Source organism: Elephantulus edwardii, unplaced genomic scaffold (assembly GCF_000299155.1).
Source record: "Elephantulus edwardii isolate Elephantulus edwardi_28Jun2011 unplaced genomic scaffold, EleEdw1.0 scaffold00054, whole genome shotgun sequence".
NCBI lineage: Eukaryota > Metazoa > Chordata > Mammalia > Macroscelidea > Macroscelididae > Elephantulus > Elephantulus edwardii.
The window spans coordinates 2,991,826-3,010,665 of NW_006399804.1; the positions used below are offsets into that span (position 1 = coordinate 2,991,826).

The 18,840-nt window shown below is 36.4% G+C and overlaps 1 protein-coding gene across 2 annotated transcripts in view; it reads right to left on the minus strand.

Moving 5' to 3' along the window:
- NEBL (nebulette) overlaps positions 1 to 18,840 on the minus strand; it is a 588,942-nt gene that overhangs the window by 44,988 nt on the left and 525,114 nt on the right. The window contains exons 19-25 of one of the 2 annotated variants that reach the window (XM_006887051.1): positions 17,255 to 17,347; positions 11,998 to 12,090; positions 9,336 to 9,428; positions 7,781 to 7,873; positions 4,487 to 4,591; positions 3,367 to 3,538; positions 645 to 737 (exon numbers count right to left, since the gene is read on the minus strand). In XM_006887051.1, the coding sequence (XP_006887113.1) occupies positions 645 to 737; positions 3,367 to 3,538; positions 4,487 to 4,591; positions 7,781 to 7,873; positions 9,336 to 9,428; positions 11,998 to 12,090; positions 17,255 to 17,347 (742 nt within the window). The remainder of the gene's footprint in view (positions 1 to 644; positions 738 to 3,366; positions 3,539 to 4,486; positions 4,592 to 7,780; positions 7,874 to 9,335; positions 9,429 to 11,997; positions 12,091 to 17,254; positions 17,348 to 18,840) is intronic. The other variant, XM_006887052.1, reaches the window with a different exon arrangement.

The following is an 18,840-nucleotide window of genomic DNA, read 5'->3' on the forward strand; positions in this document are numbered from 1 at the left end:
GAAGCCTTGCTATAACTATCATCATTTATCAAAGTTCATAGAGTTTCCAGAAGCATATTGCTCAGGAAGTGGATGCCACTCTTGCTTCCTAAAAAATTGCCTTTATAAGCTATTTTATTATGTTATGTAAAAACTCAATGATAAATATTTAAAATGCTCTACATTCTATTTGAAAACTGATGATATATGTGGAAAATATCTTTCCTAATCTATAATAGAGTAGGATAATCTACAGAATTAAAAAAAATAATAAATACTATATAATTCTTTAATTCTATTTTTAAAATACACCCACATATTTCATGAAATCAATTTCTTTTCTGTCTCAGCAGCATGGTACAACAAAAATAGCTGCATTTATAAACTTAGAAATTCGACATAATCATATTCACTAATAAAAAAAGCTATAAGTGCTTGACACTTACAAATGAATCTAGGACACACTAATCTGTACTATAATATAAAGTGTTCTTGCAAATTTTCTTTTAGAAATGATTAATGGCACTTTGAAGTAGTCGAAAATTTCTTCTCAACTTTAAAACTGACAGGATGCAGTTAGCATAAAGAATCTGTGTAGTCCACAGCAGCTTGGTTTTCAGGAAAAAAACTGTACAGATGGAAGAAACCCAAAACATAAACAATACCAGAGAGCATATGTAGACTTCTAGACTGAATATTGTCTTCCAGGGGATCAATGTCGAAGATGGAACCAGGATCTGTGCGCCAAATTTTGAGGTCTTTGACCAAAAGAAGAAAATCAACAAATCAAAACCAATTTTTTTTTAAAAGGTCAGCACCAAAGAGAAACAAGAAGACATCTGGAAAGTGACAAAATAAAAAGGAACCAGATAATACGCAAACCCTGTGCGGCAGAGTACAGAGAAATAAAAGGACATTCACTCTCACCAGTTAAGAAACATCATCTTTCCATTTCAGCCAGGTGGTTTAGTCTTCATTGACCTTTTACTTCAAGCCTTAACTGAAAAGCCTGGGACTTCCTCATGAGGCATATGGGGCAACTATGTGTGACTGCCAAAGCACTCTCTCAGCCTCAAATCACTCTGGTTTTCTATTCACTGAAAGAGTTACAATGCCTGACTGAAATACCTGACTAAGGGTTTCTGAGTAATGCACAGGCTCGATCGAGAAAATCTTACCAGAGTGAACAAAATAAATGTTTTGTTTGTCTCCTGAAATAGAAACAAATGCTTGAGAAGTAACCCAGTGGCAAGCCCAGTTTTCATTCTAATAGTTACAATTTCAAGGGCATTTGAATCCATCTAAAATATATTTCTTGGTAAAGGACTGTAAACAAGGTACTGGACAACAAAAGGACAAAGAATGGGAAGATGAGTAGGAGCAGCCTCCTGTTCTCAGTGAAGCACAGATTGGTTCACTGATACTATGACCAATGACGAGACTGCAAACAAATCCATTCTGCTCCTGTTTTAGTTGAAGGCGAAATCTGAATCTAATGACTGCTGCATTTACTATTCTCTCTAGTAACGTCTCTCTTATAATGATTATAAGAGCCTAAAATCATCTGTGGACTGCTGTACCAACAACTAAAAATAAGAACCAAGTAATGGGTACATGACAGAAACTGACAAGGTGAAAACCAAATCATCGTAATGTGAAACTAGATATGTACTTGCTTGCTTTTTAATTGCTAAATATAGAGTGTACCATATGACACAAATCATATGTAATTTAACATAAATCATCTAATCATCATAAGGTATTAAAGCTGACACTACTATTATCCCATTGTATAGATACAGAAATAAAGGCACACAATAATTATGTAACATGCCCAAAGTTATATACAACTAATAAATAGTGGGGCCTTCAATAACAATAAAAAGATAACAATAAAAGATAACAAAATTAGCATGACCAACATTACTTATGAAAGTTTCTAAACCTGCATGTCCATGCCTGGTTGAAACCTTGGTTCATTAAAAGGTTAATTTTGTTGTTTGATAGTCAAACAAAATCCTAGATCCTCAATGGAAAGCACTTTTTGCCAACAAAAAGAAATAAAGGTTCTTCAGGATTTCCTTCAAAGTGGAAAATTTACTACAGATCGTGTGTGTAAAAAAAACAATCTTTAAAGATTATGTGCACTGATTTCTGAAAGCCTAAAATTTAATAATCAATCTCAGTGTGTCTAGTTAGGAATCTCATTGTCACTGCTAACGCCTTGTGTAGGGTGAGGACCCAAAGGCAAGCTGGGCAAACTCTTACGGTTCCATAAGGCCTTAATACAGAGCAATTTGTGTTATATTTAATGAAACCTTCACAACTCATCCACTCAACTTAATGGTCCTTTCAAACAATCAACTTGGGAAGTTCAGCAAAGTATTGATTGTTGACAAATGTATCTGGAATTCCACTTTGGAAAATACTTTTGGAATCATTATAGGAATCACTCAAACAATGTGTACTTTCCTTAGTCAACTGACCTCTATTACACTATTCTTCAAAGAACCAAATTTTTATCTTTCAGGATAAATGTAAGATAACACTGAAATTATTAAAAAGCATGAATCATAGCTACCAAAAATATTCTTACTTGAACTAGCTGCAAAATTTCAGCAGTTAAATGCTCTGAAGAAGACAATAGTCACTTGGAAGCGTGAATTACTGAATACACAATACATAACCAATACTTTTTCTTTAGATCCCTTTTTTAATCTTCTTTTAAAATTTAGGAAGGTCCTTATTGATAGCCTAACCATCATTCAACACCATTTTCCTCAGGTTCCTGGTAACTAATGACTTGGAATTACAGGCAGCAGGAAGAGGGGACTGTTCTCCAAGTCATGGAATGTTCACATAGCTCTGACATTCCACTTCAGAAATAACAATAAAGAAAAAATCAGCATAACATATTGTAGCAGATCATCAGAATCTCTCAGCTGAGTCTATATGAGATAAATAAACCTAAAGATAATGCAGTTATTTCTGTCACCCATGTATGTGATGTCTACAGTACAACCATATCAATCAATCAATCAATCAAAGGAACAAAAGGAAAACAAAATAATCTCTCAGCCAGAGCTATCACCCATGTTTGATTGGTAGGCTGGTTGTTTTGTTTAAAAAGTGAAAACATCCACGAGACCTGAAAAATCTGAATGAAAATAATACAATAGTACAATAATAGACTATGCCACGCTGTGTGGTGAATGCCATGGACCCTTGTTCAACACGTAATCAACAACTGCATAGTAATGGTGGTCCATTTAAATGAGGTAACACAGTACACATTGATGAGGGGTCAAATAAATAAGGATTCTAATTGTAAAGCAAGGGCAAACCTTCCTGATGACGCATCAGTCCCCAGGAGGGCAGTCAGCTTACCAACGATGATGCCAGGTCTCCTATCCATCTCCACAATGTGAGGGTGGATGCCTTTGTAGGCAGCGTCACTGACCACCTGGGTGTTCTTCCGTACTCGCTCGGTCACAGGGTCATCCACAACAGGAGTAAAGCCTCTTCCTTTTGTCTTTTCAAAATCCTCATGATACTTTACCTGGAAAAAGAAGAACAACGTTAACTCAAACTGAAATTTCCCACTTGTTTTCATGTTCTGAAATAAGATTAGAGTGATGGATGCTAACTCCATAGCAATCACATTTAGAAGAAAATAAAGGTGGGTTGTATTAGCTGCATGGAGATTATGTGCATCTTTTCCAGTTGTTCCAAATGTAATGTCAGCAACTTCTGCCTCCTTGAAACAGAAATAAAGTGCTGGTATTCTCACATTATTAATCATGATGAGAAGTTTTATAATTTCTAAGACAGAAACAGTCTCTTTTAAGTTACATAGCAATCTGCAAATCAGTCACAAGCTTTAAAAGAGAGTTTTTCAATGCCAGTACTTCATAAAATATATTCATTTTCTATTTCTTATCCTTAAGCATACAATTAGATGATAAACTACTATATATTATTATTACTAGAAAGTGTTACTTATAACTCTCTTAAGTGGGTCACAAAAAAAGTGGGTCTTAAAAAAAGAGTCACTTATCAAATATACTTCAAAACACATTTTCCATGCTCTGAAACTTAAGGGCGACAGCTGTTCAACACAATCATCAAACTAAAAACCACTGAATTCTATACTTTAAATGGGTGAAGTTTACAGTAGGAAAATCTTATCTCAATAATGTTAAAAATATATTTTTCATATTCTTTGCAACATGCAAACACACAAAACTCAATCTAAATATTAATTGGGAAGAAGTCAGGCAAATGTTTTCCATTAAATATATTCACAGTGGTAATGTTAGAAACAAAAACACGAAGAGTCACTGAAGAAAAAGTATTTTATTAGACTCATAATTTTCACACAATTCAGTCTGATTAGGAAGTCCTGACCATCTCCATGTTTTGTTAGTCATTCAAATCAACAGTGTGGTTCTGTCCATGCCATTCCATAGGATGCTTTAGCCATGAAACCCAGCTGCATGGACCCTACCATTGAAATATGGTTTTGTGCTTCTCTAACATGCCTCAGACCAGGCGTATCGATAACAAGACTTGGTCTACCTTTCATCTGCTTTTGGTCCTGGGTGTATTTTACCTGTAAAAATAAATGGAACACAGAACATCTTTATAACAAGAAAGCTATATGAAATATACAACTTTAAGATTTGCAAAAAGGGTAAGGGGCATTGTGGAACATATGCAACATATTTTAAATTGTGGACTAACTAGTATGCTTGGTGAGTCAGTTTGTTCTAGAATTTTAAAAATCAATGAAATTAACTGGGGAGGAGGGTTGGGCTGGGAGAAAAATGCAACAGTGAATGTATGGAAATCCAAAATTTCAGTAAACATTCATGAAAATGAATTTAAAAAAGAAATACAAATATTTTTTTTTAAAAAAAAAAAGAAACACCATTACCTTCTACTTGATTTTTGACTCATGGCAATCTCATGTATGTCAGTGGAGGGCTGTCCTCCACAGGGTTTTCAATGGCTGATTTTTCAAAACTAAGTTGCCAGGCCTTTCTTCCAAGGCAGATCTAGGTAGATTTGAACTTCCAACCTTTTACAATTCATAAACAAGGTACTGACTACTTGAGGCACTCAAGGATTCCTTGTTCTATAACATGAACCCAAAATTTACTGTCAAGGATCACCTTTAAAAGATACAGCAAAAAATGATCCAAATCTCTCCTACAGCTGGAAACATACATGCCAGTGAATAATACTTACCAACATGGCAATCAGTAAAACTGATTTTCATATTTAAATCAAGTAGAGAAAAATCTAAAGCTAAATGGAATCTAAATTTATTTTTCTTTATTGGCTTTTCTCCTCCATAACAGCTGAGAATGCTTTCCAAGCTTTCCTCTAATTCCTTACCATTTAAGGGTAAGAAATAATGAGTAAATTTAGTGGTTTCTTCCAAGTAGCCACAGTTTAAAGGTCAGTTATGCTGTTGACTGCACTCAGCATCTCCCAACATAAGGACCCCTGTTGTCGGTGCCACTGAGTCAATAACTAAACATATCTAAACCTTCCCCCTATCCTGCTCTATTCTCTGACAGCTGATATGCTCAAACTCATTGTTACAGTTCCTCTAGAAAGCCGATCTCCAGGCAGACAGCCTCAGTGCTGACCCTCTGAAATAAAGATCTTCATGGTTTGCTAGAAGGACTGCTAGTAATCTTGACAACTGATCATTGACGCTGTTGTTGTTATGTGACTTAGTGACCCTACACACAATAACTCCGAACCCTGCTCTGTTAAGATACAATGAACATAGATGAGTATAGAGGACATTAAGCTGAGTGAAGTCAGTCAGTTACAAAAGGATAAATATATAAAACCACTGTTATAAAAACTAGAGAAAGAGTTATATTTGGAGAGAATGAATCAAGTACAGTAGGATAGGGAGTAGAAAATTATTCGATAGACAATGAACACTATAGAGGAATGGATGAAGGGAAAATAAGAACTGGCCATGTGCCATTATGTGTATTAAAAGTAATGTTGAAAAAGAAGCAACTCATGATATTATTCAAAATGGGTGACCCTGAGGGACATTATGCTGAGTGAAATATCTCAGTCACAAAAGGACAAATACTGCATAGTGCCACTGTTGTAAAACAGGACTGACATAAGGGTGGGGGAGAGACTGAGAAAGATGGGATAAATTATGTATACTGCATTGAAACAGATGAGGGAGAGAACTGTTTACAAGGGATATACGATTAGTTATTATTGTCATGACAGGAGTCTAGAATGAAGGCTGCACAGTGCAATGGACTGGGGGGGAGGGACTGCATAGAAATGAGTTTTTCTTTTATTTATCAAGGAGGAAAGTTAACTGCGGGGGAGGGGGAGGACAGGGAGAAAAGTGCAACAATTAATGTCTGGAAACCCTAAGTCTCTGTAAACATTCATTAAAATTCATTTTTTTAATTAATAATAATAATAAATAATGTACAAAATAAGCATGAATTCTTGGGAAAAAAAACCTCGACTGTAAACTTTTGCCATAATCACAATAAAAGGATGGAGAAGAGGAAAGAAAAACAAACTATAGTATTTTCATGAAGCTGATTAGGTATGGTGGTATTCCACAGTAAACTGTACCAGGAGGAGATTATCTTTTTCCTGTAGAGTAGTTGGAAGGTCACCACATAGTTCTGCATTAGCAGCACAATTCCTCACCACTAACCCACCAGAACTTCCTAATTAAAAGATTAGGATGCCAATTATAGTAGTTCTGAGGACATACACACACCTGATATTCACTAAGAAAAATAATACCATCAAAATAGGACATTGATACCATGGGACTCTAATAATTATTGTGTATTAAATGCCTTAAAGAGTCTTTCATAAAAAGAACAGATCTTCTCTAAGTTCTTACTTTGAAGATCTTTATTTGTAAATATTACCTAATTTCTTATTTCATTTCACAGAAAGCCAAACACTTAAGCACTAGACTGATAACTACAGTGTTAGAAGTTCAAATCCATACAAATGGCTCACCTAGAGAAAAAATTAGAGATCCAGAAAGGATTTCCAGAAAGGTTACAGCCAAAAAACCCTTTGGGGCAGAGTTTAACTCCATCAAATGGGACTGCTACCAGTCAGTGTCAACAAGGTAACACCGCCACTAAAAACAACAACAGCCACAGCAGCAAAATGACAAATTTTAAATTTAAGCATTAGAAATGTGCAATTTTTAAAGAAAATGAGCAAATTAACACTGTGTTTAAATTATCGTTATATAAATTTAAAGACAATTTTAACTATTGGAGTAATGGAGGTGGGTGAGTTGGAGATAGTGAGGCTGGTACAAGACAGAGCAGGGTTTAGGGCAGTTATACATAGGGTTGCTATGAATTGCAGGCAACTTGATGGCAACAACCCCCACCTCTGAAAACAGCAAGATAGGATCTCCAGATAATAGAAATCAAAACCGTGGGAAGTTATTGGACATAATCTAAAATGACACATTAAAAAAAATGTCTTGAAAAGAAATTTTACTTGTAGAAAAAAAAAGATAGAGTGCAAGTAAATAAATAATAAGGATCATATTAATTATGATAGTAAAAAGTGTTCAGCTTTTATTTTTAAGCTTCAAAAAGCTTAAAAAGTAGATAGAAACAAATGATAGATGGATAGATAGATGATAGATAGATAGATAGATAGATATAGACAGACAGACATAGGTAAGTACATAGGTAGAAAGGTAGGTAGGAGGGAAAAAGAAAAGAAAAAGAGAGAGAGATTGATTAAAATTACTTGCCGAGCTAATATTTTCTTGATTCTTCTTTACTCTTTCCATTTCAGGAGTTACACTTAAAGCAGTGGCTTTGCTCAGCTGACCTCTATAAGAAATCTATCATTTCAGAAAATAAAACACAAAATACTATGTATAAATTAAATAATAATTGCATAGCATCTGTTTTAAATCAAGGAAGGGAAATCAAGAAAGTGAACCAAGGAGACGTGGGAAGGAAACTCATCTGAGGTCTCGGTCTTAAAAATGACTGTGTCTTAAATCAATCCATATAAATTCATTTATTAGAATTACGTATCTCAATTACTGTGAATGTACTCAAATACATGAATACACCATAAATAAAGCTATTTATTGTCCAGTTGTCTTTGAGTTAATTCTGAGTGTTTCAAAGTAGAACTGCACATGGGTTCTTTTTAACAGCTGTGAAGTTTTGGAGGCAGGCCACCAGGCACATTTTCTGATACATCTCTGGGTAGATTCCAGCTGCCAGTCTTTCAGTGATTAATCATTTTTGCTACCCAGGGACTCTTAATAAAACTTAGATAATCATAAACCACAAAGTGCTATCTTTAGAAATAATTTTGATAGGAAACTTCTTAATGGATGTTTTTATATGAAATAACACCTGCCCAATTAGAATGTTACTGTTCTGTGGTAGTTTTGAATAATTAAATATGGCAGAACTTTTGTTAAGTGTGCAGGTAAGTAGTTAAATCATAGCCATGCAAAAATTGAAATAAAAAGGAGCTTCCTAGTACTCCTTTCCCACTCACCATATTCTTTTTAATGATAATGAAGTAATGTCAAGTATGACTATAATTACATAAAGATGGATACCTCCATTTCCAAAATACAGTTGACAGGAAAAATACAAAACCAATAATCTGCTTCTGTTTCATAATCTGTTCAAATGACTTAAAAAGTTTAACAAAAGATTTCTTTCAACTTAATAGATTTCCAAATTTCCTCTTCCAAATAACCCAATCTAAACGTTAATGACTTCCTTCTCACAATGACCTATAGCCATGGATTACACAAACAGGGAAAGTGGAGCAGGCCAGGGATTGGGGGCTACATAAAACCAGCCAGCCCCTTATCAAGTTCTCTTATCAAGCTCTCTCAGAATGGATTTGTTCCTTGTGATTTACTCAGTCACACATACTTTATAATTCCCCTTGGGCATCATCTGAAAATGCAATAAGAACAGCCAGGAGTGAAAGAATGGAGGTGAGAGGACACTAAAGCCCAAGAACAAATACAGGCAGGAAAAAGTGGAAAAGCTTAATTGCAACACTGAGAGGGTCGATGCCACCACTGTCTCCCTTTGGTGAATGGAACCACTGGAACTCTAACCAGTAAGACAACATCTAGAAAGCAAGCAGGTGTTCAACTTAGAACTCTGAAATGAGGATCAGCTGACTGTATATACCTAAAGTCTCCTGAACTTTTCAAATAATCACTCAGTTGAGAGTAGAATATCAATACAAGGTTATGAAAAGGTTATAAATGCATGCTGAGTGGTTTGATATAAGAAAACAAGTTACTGAGAAGGTCACACATTGCTGATATTCTTCTGGTTTTCTTTCACTCTCTTAAGCTCTGGTGGGTCAGAAATTGTGGTTGCTTGTTTAATCTCTCCTTTATATTTAACCTACGAAGGAGAATTAAGAATTTTAATAGAAAGCAGAATGAGCCCAACTTACACATCTTAGATATCATATCTTTCACACATTAACTGTACCTGAGTGGAGATTTACAAATCATATTGGTTTCTACACAATCACTCTGAAACATTTTGTTTTATAATATAATTTGCCATTGATTAATATAACTCATTTCAGTGTCTAATCAACCCCTTTTTGTGTATTGCCTTTCCCTTCACCCAACTATTTATTCATTTTAACACCCCTCACACATTATTTTTCCCCACAGTACATATGAGTCAAGGAGGTGGGCACATTGCTCTACAGTATCTACACCTGGATTTCAAATCATCCAATTTAACAAGCTTCTTAAGAATGAGTTTCAAAAAATATCTTCGCTGTTCAATCTTCAGAGTCCATTAGTAAAATTAATGGAAATATAAGGAAGTTCAGTGTCACAGAAACCCCAGAGTAAAGTCTTTAAAGAGAAAAGCAGTGACATAAATATGGCCTTGTCGGGGGTCATTTGCTTTCCATTTTACCCTACCTTTCAGAAGAAGCAAGAATCCCGGAGTCCTACCACCTTCCAGAAATATTACAAAGACTAAGCAGAAGTGAGCCTGAATTTCTCCTTTACCATAAGAACTCAGTCTTAAATTGTCAACTCTTTTAAAACTAGTTGGTTTTAAAAAAAAATTGTTTATATTGGAAAAATTTCCACAAAATGGTCACACACCACAAACAACCCACAACTTTCTGAAGACACCTTTGCGAAAGATTCCTGAATTTCAGGACGCCTAAGTTCAAATCCTGACTCTGTTCTTACCAGACATCGTCCCAAGACATGTCCCATAACTGCCACAACTCTTAATTTCCCACATGCAAAAACCTGAAAAGTGAAAAATGCTGATCTCATGTTTCATTCACTGCCAGGTCCAGCACACAAAATCACCAGGGGCTAGTATGTCAAGTCTGCCTCACAACGACAACAAATCTGTAGCAGTAGAACTGTGCTCTCTTTCAATGACTGATTTTTTGGAAATAGACCCCCAAAATATTTCTTAGTGGACTTACAACTTTAACCTCTTTGTAGCAGTCAAGAACACTATTACCCAAAGACTCTCCATTTAGTGGTGGTGCTGTTAGGTGCTACTGAGCTGAGTACAACTGATAGCAACTCTATGAACAACAGACATGAACTCTGTCATATCCTGTTCCAACTTCACAATCTCTGACAGACCTGAGTGCATTGTTGCAGTTAGTGTATCAATCCACCTAGTTGAGGGTCTTCCTGTCACTCGCCATCCCATCACCTTTCCAAGCATGATTTCTTTCTCCAAGGAATAGCAAAATGCCCAAAGCATAAAGGCAAAACTTCACCACCCTTGTCTCCAAGGAGCACTCTTTTCCAAGACATATCTGTTTGTTCTTTTAGCAGTCCATGGGATATTGAGTACTCCAACATCAAAGACATCAAATTTTCTTCTTTTCTCCTTATTCACTGGAGCTCTTGTAGCTTAGCAGCAAGAAGCTGTGCTGCTATCTCAAAAGGAGGTACAATCTGCTCCATGATGGATAAACAATCTCCTTCCATGTGATTAACTGCCTCTGAAAACCCGCTAGAGTGTCAGCTGTGGGTCGGTTTTGATTCTGCAGTACACAACAATGACAATTTCCTATTCATTGTCTAGCTCTCAGCAGCACTGTAAGTGATTTAAAAGACCATGGTCTGAATCAAGTGCTCCTTCATCCTCCAACTATTATCATTGCTCCTCAATAATTTGGAGAGGTCCCCAACTGCAAACTGTCCCCGTGCAGTACGTCTCCTGATTTCCTGACTGCCGGTACCAAGGGAACTGATTGTGGATCCAATTAAGAGGAAGTTGTTGACAGTTCCAATGTCTTCTCCATCTATTATGATGTAATCCATCAGTTCAATGATGAGAATATTTGTTTTCCTGACATTGAGTTGCAATCCACACTGCAGGCTGTAGTGTTTGATCTTTTGCATACAGTTTAGGTACCACATAACTGAACCATACAATGCAGGTATCTCATAATTGTTACCTACTATTGCATTTATTAGCAATATGTTATAGAAGTGTAAATCCTTTCCATTTTGTGTCCTACTCTGACATTGTCTCATATGAGCCAGTAATACAAGGCATTCTCTTGTCCTGTTTAACACAGAGATTTTTCTGTAGTTGGACAAATCTAGTCAGAATGATAACAGAGCCTCTATACTTCAGAGTCTCACTTGGATGTACTTGCTAATTTAATGGTAAGATTCCTGAAGGCAGGAACTATGCTCTACTTTCATTGACCATGATCCAAAATTATGTCTGGCATGTGCAGGATGTGTAGAAAGCTTCTCTGATTAAATAAATATTACTATTTACAGCAACACAGTCTAATGACATTTTCTGGGTGAGAAGGCTTTACAGCTCATGTCTCTTGGGATATGACCATGAAAAGTTGCACCCGCACACACACAAAGAGGACTGACAGCTTTTCAGGGAGTGTTTGAAGGAATAAATATGCCTAATGTTTGATAACATTAAAGAAAACAGAACTTGCCGGACTCAGTTGCTCCTGGTTCTTCCGCACCCTCTCAATCTCTGGTGTCATGCTTACTGGAGTAGCCTTGTAGGGCTGCTCTTTATACTGAAGCTGTAAGACAAGGTACAAGAGCACTTGGGATTAAGGAAAATAAGTGTACATAATACACTAGAAAAAATGGAAAGAAATATCACAGGCTGGGCATATCACATGTATTTTCATTAAGATGTTGTTCTTGTTATGTGCTGCTGAGTCACTTGGAACTCATAATGACCCCATGTACAATGGTCCTGAAACCTGCTCTATCCTGTGCCAACCTTACTGTCTCCAACACACCAACCCTCATTATGCCAGTCACTGAATCAATCCATCTCATGGAGGGTCTTCCTCTCTTTTGCTGTTCCTCCACCCTTCCAAGCAGGAGGTCCCTCTCCAAGAACTGGTCCCTCCTTGCAACATGCCCGAAGTATGTCAGATGAAGCCTCAGAATCCTTGCCTCCAAGGTGCAGCCTGGTTTCACCCACTCCAGAACTAACCTATTTGTTCTCTTGGCAGTCCACGGTATTTTCAATACTCTTCTCCAGCACCATACCTCAAAGGCATCAATTATCTTTCTTTCTTCCCTAGTCATTATCCAGATTTCTGATGTATAGCAAGTAATTGCAAAGACCATGGCTTGTATCAGGCACACCTCAGTCTCTAGACTGACATCATTGCTCTTCAGTACTCTGGAGAGGTCCCTGACAGCAGACTATTCAAAGCAATTCGTGTTTTGATTTCCTGGCCGCTAGTACCAAGAGTGCCGACTGTGGAGCCAAACCAACTAAAGCTGTTAATAGTTTCAGTTTCTTCACAATCTGTCATAATGCTGCCAATCAGCCCAGTGGTGAGAATCTTGGTTTTCTTGATTTTGAGCTTTAATCCAAATTGAAGAGAACACAGCAAAAACAGGGACAGTTAATACATTTACTGTCAATGTGCTCAGCTTCTAAGCTTTTTTTTTTTTTTTTTCTTACAGGTTTTAAATTACAGCGAGTAAGGAACTGTATTGTTAATGCAAAGGCAGGTGGTTCAAATTCACCAGCTGCTTCCTTCAAAAAAAGATGAGTAATCTCCTCCCAGGTTATTTACAGTCTCTGAAGATACACTGGAAAGTCAGATGTAAGTTAGTCCCGACTTGATGACAACTCACTGCAATTTTTTTCAGTCTTCCAATTATATTAGTCTTCCAATTGTATTATTTATCAGTGACTTCCTTGAGTTGAATTTCATCATTAATAGTAAATCCTCCCTTCAGTGAATTCACCTCCTCACAAAACTAAAGCAACATTCTTCAAATTTACTATTTTGTATTTAAAAATAGACATTCTGTACTAACTGATTGTAAAAGAGGACCTCACAAACTCAGGACCTGCACATACATCTTCATAGACAGTTACTACACAAACAAACCATGAACCTCGAAACTCCCTTCTTTACACATTTACCACACTGGATGACCTACTGTGTGACCTGGCATTATGGAAATGTTCATGACCTACCACAGGCAGGAGTCTGCTTTAAGATGGGTAGACGGAACTCTATCTAATCTGTGGTGTACAAACTCACAATATCCCAGGAAATAAATGAGCATTTAACCCAAAGAAGCAGAATGCTGTGCCAGTGGAATGAATTTTTGGAAGGTTAAAGTACAGCTATAGGTTAAAATCTCATTATAAGAAAAAATACTGGGAAAGTCTTGAATTTTTTTTTTCCAATTTAAGTTTAGCATTAGCAAAAGTTATGGGATTTTTTTTTCCAAAGAACTCACAGGCCTAAAGGTCCAACAGATAGAACACAACTGAGACTCACACTCGCAGAAGTTAACATGCAAGTGAAGTCTGGAAAATAAACAAACAAAACAAAAAAAGGCAGGCCAGGGTGACCTCTTTCCTCAGTGTTGACTCTGTGTCATGATATGCAATATGGAAGCTTGGACAGATTTTTGTGACATGAATGATTGAGTGAATGTAGAGTTTCACTGTAATCTCTCTTATTGATGCCATAACAAAGAAAAAAATGTAGCTCTTGATAGAGAGAAATATCTACTGAATATATGTATATGCGGAAAAATAATCATAGCCAATCTCTTCCCACCTCTAAATGTCATCAAGTCAGTTCCGAGGCATAGCAATCCTCCATTGGTTTCTGAGGCTATAAATCTTACTGGAAGAAATGGTCTACTTCTCTCCCAAGGAGTGGCTAGTGGATTTCAATCCTGGGAGATGGGCTGCATTTTGGCTAGCAGTGCACCACTGTATGAGCTATACCACCTGACCTCCAGTAAAGGATGTAAATTTGTGGACATCATAAACACACTAATTGCTTTGTTTTATATACACTATCTCAATTAATAATATCTTTGTATCAGTAATGGGAGTCATGAGAGTCTTGAAGTTAGGAGTAGAGGTGATAGACCTGGTCCAAAAAATACTGATTGGGGATAGGATTAAACCAACAATCAAACATCAGCTGCCACGTTCTTGTCTACTACCACAGTGTTTCCAAATTTCCACCATACACACATCACTCTACCTATATACTCTCTACTCAGATATACTGTTAATCATAGTGGCAAATTCTTCATTAAGTCAGCACATGCTTATATTCAAATAAGTTTTTGTTGTTATTGGGTGACATCAAGATAACTATGACTCATAGTGACTCTGTGAACGATGGATCTGAACCTTGCCCTCTCCTGTGCTATCCTTATCAACTGTGGTATGCTCAAGTCCATTGTAACAGTCACTATGTCAATCTATTTTATTTTCACCTTGGCTACCATGATGAAAAAAGACCTCTCCTTACAACATGTACAAAGTATGTGAGTTGAAGTTTCACCATCCTAGTCACTCAGGAGCACCCTGGTTGTACTTCCTCCAAGACTGACTTGTGTGTTCTTTTGGCAGTCCGTGGGGTATTCAGTACTCTTCTCCAGAACCACAAATCAAAGGCATTAATTTTTCTTCTATTATCTTGACTCATTGTTCAACTTTCAGAAGCACAGAAAGCAACTGAAAAAAACCATGTAATGGGTCAGGTGCATCTTAGGCTTTAAAATGACATTTTTACTCTTTAACACTTTGAAAAAGTCCCTGATGGCAGATTTACCTAATGTAACCGATCTTGTTTTCTTGACTTCTATTACCACGCATGTTGATTGTAGACCCAAGTAAATTTAAATTGCTGATAATGTCAGTCTTTCCTCCATCTATTATGATGTTGCCTATTTGTCTAATGGTGAGTTTTGTTTTCTTGACGCTGAAATGGAATCTGTAGTCTTTGATCTTCTGTAGCAAGTGCTCAATCTTTTTTACGTCCTACAAACAATGTTGTGTCATCTGACTGACACAGGTGGTTCAGCAACTTTACTCCAATTCTGATGCCACATTCTCTTTCACACTGTTTAGCTTCTCAAATGGTTTGCTGAGCATCAGATGAATAGGTATAGTGAAAGCATACAATACTGACACACGTATTTTCTAACTCTAAACCATGCAGTGTTCCTTGCCTTGCAGGATCTCATCTTGTTTTATACATTAATTTCACATGAGCACAATTAAGTAAGTTGGGATTCTCATCCTTCTCAATGTTATTCACAATTTATTGTGATCCACACAGTCAAATTCTTTTGTTTAATCAACAGAAAACAAGTAAGCATCTTTATGGTTTCTCTTTTAGCCAAGATACATTTGACATCAGCAGTAATACCTTTCATACCAGTCTCTTCTAAATCCAAGTTGAATTTCTAGCATTCCCTGGTGATGTACTGTTCCAGATATTGTTATATACTCTTCAGCAATGTATTATTTACATGTAAATGAATGATACTATTTGATAACTTACACATTCAGTTGGATCACCAGGTTTTTTTGGGGGGGAGTAGGAATAAATATGGATCTCTTCCAATCAGTTGGCCAGTCAAACTTAAGTTGATCAGTCAAAACTTAAGTACATTAAGTTTTGTTTTGTTTTCATTTGAATGACATTATCACTTAAAACAATAAATTGTTGTTGTAGGTAGATGCCACTGAGATGACTCCAACACAAAGCTTCCCTACATACAGCAAATCAAAATCTTGCCTAATCCTGCACCATCCTCACAATCTCTGCTTTGCTTAAGTCCATTATTGTAGTCAATGTGTCACTCCATCTCCCTGAGTGTTGTCTAGAGAGTGGATGGGACATGAGGTGGTGGCTCAGTTACATCTCCTCACTTCATAAAGGGGAAATGCATCAATATCCATAGCAACAAACAGATATCTGCTTGGTCTGACACAGCACCCACCAATATTCCTGCACCTATTTCCATAAATCACTGGATCCAATATTCACTGTTGACTCACAAACTTTGCTCACAGCTGTGGTACCAAGAGTGGGGCTTATTATGGAAATAGTTTGGAGAGTTGGGGAGACAAAGAACATCCCCCAACGGTACTCCAGGAGTCTCAAATACAATCAATAAGGCACAATTTCTCAGTCAGTAAAAGTCTCGGTTCAGTTCAGTAGCACAAATCCAAACCATCCAGCAAGGTTTGCCTCAGACCAGTTGTAGGTCAGTTTTTCCTTCAATCATGCAGAAAGCAAAATATACCGCCACAGTCTCTCCACAATTTCTCCACTACCATCATTGCTGGGGTCTCTCTCAAGTCTTGCTGTTCTGCATGGGAATCACTGTCTCTTATTCTAGTCCTACAGCTGTGGATGATTTTAAAAATCATGTGTCTTCAGTTTAGGTTGCTAGAGACCAGAGTGGGCTAATGTAATGGCTAAAAAAAAGCCAACTTTTAAGCTAACACCACTAGGGTCTATCTTATTTCACTGACACTCAACATTTCCAAGCATGATATTCTTCAACAAGGACTGGTACCTAAGTCTCACAATCTGTGCTTCTAAAAAACTATTTATTATTACTAGTTGTATTTCTGCTGGAGGCAAAAACAATATCCACAGTCCTAAAAAATAAGTGTAACTAACTCATTTTTTAATTCCAAGAACTCAGATAAAGTATGCAATAAAATGTTCCTTTAGTAAACAAATGCATATGTGGTACTGGGCAAGGTATAATGGAGGATATACAAGTCTGTAATATGTAATCACCTTCTTTAAAGAACTGATCCTCAGGTAATGCTAGTCATGATTGTGGGATGCTATTTAAACTCAAGTATCATTCCTTTCTAATATATTATCATCCAATAAAAAAAATAAAATAATACTTAAAGAAGTGTGATCACACATTGCTGATATTCTTTTGGTTTTCTTTCACTCTCTTTAGCTCTGGAGGATCAGAAATGGCTGTAGCATGTTTCACTTCTTCTTTGTATTTCACCTGCATGATTTATGAAAATATGATGTCAGTTTTATCATGAACAAGGCTTAGTAGCTAACTTATATTCTTCATTTATAACTACTGTACAATTGAGTACTGAATACCAAAATTAGTATTCTTCTAATGGAAACGTAAGTTTTTATTCTATCTGATGCTTTCAAGATTTAATACAAAAATAACAAGAAACCCATATATACGTACCTAAAGGAGATTTGTTTTTATTAAAATAAGCACATTTTGCTTATAAAAATATTTTATCATGCAATAGATATAGAAGAAATGCTGGAAATGATCTTAAGTATATAATAACTATATATCCATCCATCATGTTTTTCTAGGTCTGTGTCTCTCCCATTGCTGTCAAGTCAGAATCAACACATACCTGACCCTCTATTGGGTTTTCAAGGCTATAAATCACACAAGAAGAGACTGTGTATCTTTCTTCCGTGGAACCATTGGTGGATTCCAATTGCCAGAAAGACAGAGTCTTTGAGTTAGTAGTGCAACAGCTCCCTTAGGACTATGGACCAGCCCTTCCTAGTTTCTATGCTGTGATATGTTAATTTAAATATGCTGTGTTTTTTAAAGGGAAAGGTCAAATTGTGTTAGCCACAGCATCTTAGGAATGTTCTTTTCTAACAGCATACAAATAATTTTTATAATAAGAGGAATAATCAAGTAATCACAACAAGGGGACCAAAAAAGGGAAATGGAAGAGAATATATTAAAAGCAAACAGCACTGTGTTCTGATCACTTTAAGAGCCAAGGCCAGAAAGTGACAGAGTTTTTCTAGTCGCAAAATCATGTTTTGTAAAGCCCTCTTGGATCCTGGTGTACTTCACTCAAAAAGTTTCCTGCTCCAAATCTAATTACAAGGAGATCAATCAGAAAAATGGAGTAACAGCTACTGCTATGCATGAAACAAGAAAAATCTCCTTAAACTTGTGAAATCATTAATAACATTGATAAATCAGGCGGCATTTTGACATGTTTAAGATCTCTGCACCAAGCAAGACATAGTGACCTACTTCAAAATAAAGATTATAAGCAAGAAAATCTGATGGGGTACTTTTACTCTGTAACACATGGAGCTGCAAAGAATTGGTGCCCACAAAACTTACCAAACCTCTGGAAAACATCCAAAACAGTACTCAGAGGTCAATTTATAGCAATAAGCAAACACATCAAAGGCAGGAAAACATGACCATTGACTATCCCAACACCCCCAACAAATTGAAAAAGAACAGCAAGAAAACCCAACACTGTCTAAAAACAACCTGAAATTATAAAAAATAGAGAAGAAACAATAGAAAAAAAAACCACAGGAAAACAATTGACACCATCAACAAAACTGAGAGTTGGTTCTTCGGAAAGATCAATAAAAACGACAAACTACTAGCACAACTAACAAAGGAAAAGACAAATAATCTGAGTAAGAAGAGGACAATGTCACAAAAGAACCAACTAAAATAAAAAGGTTAACAATGGAATA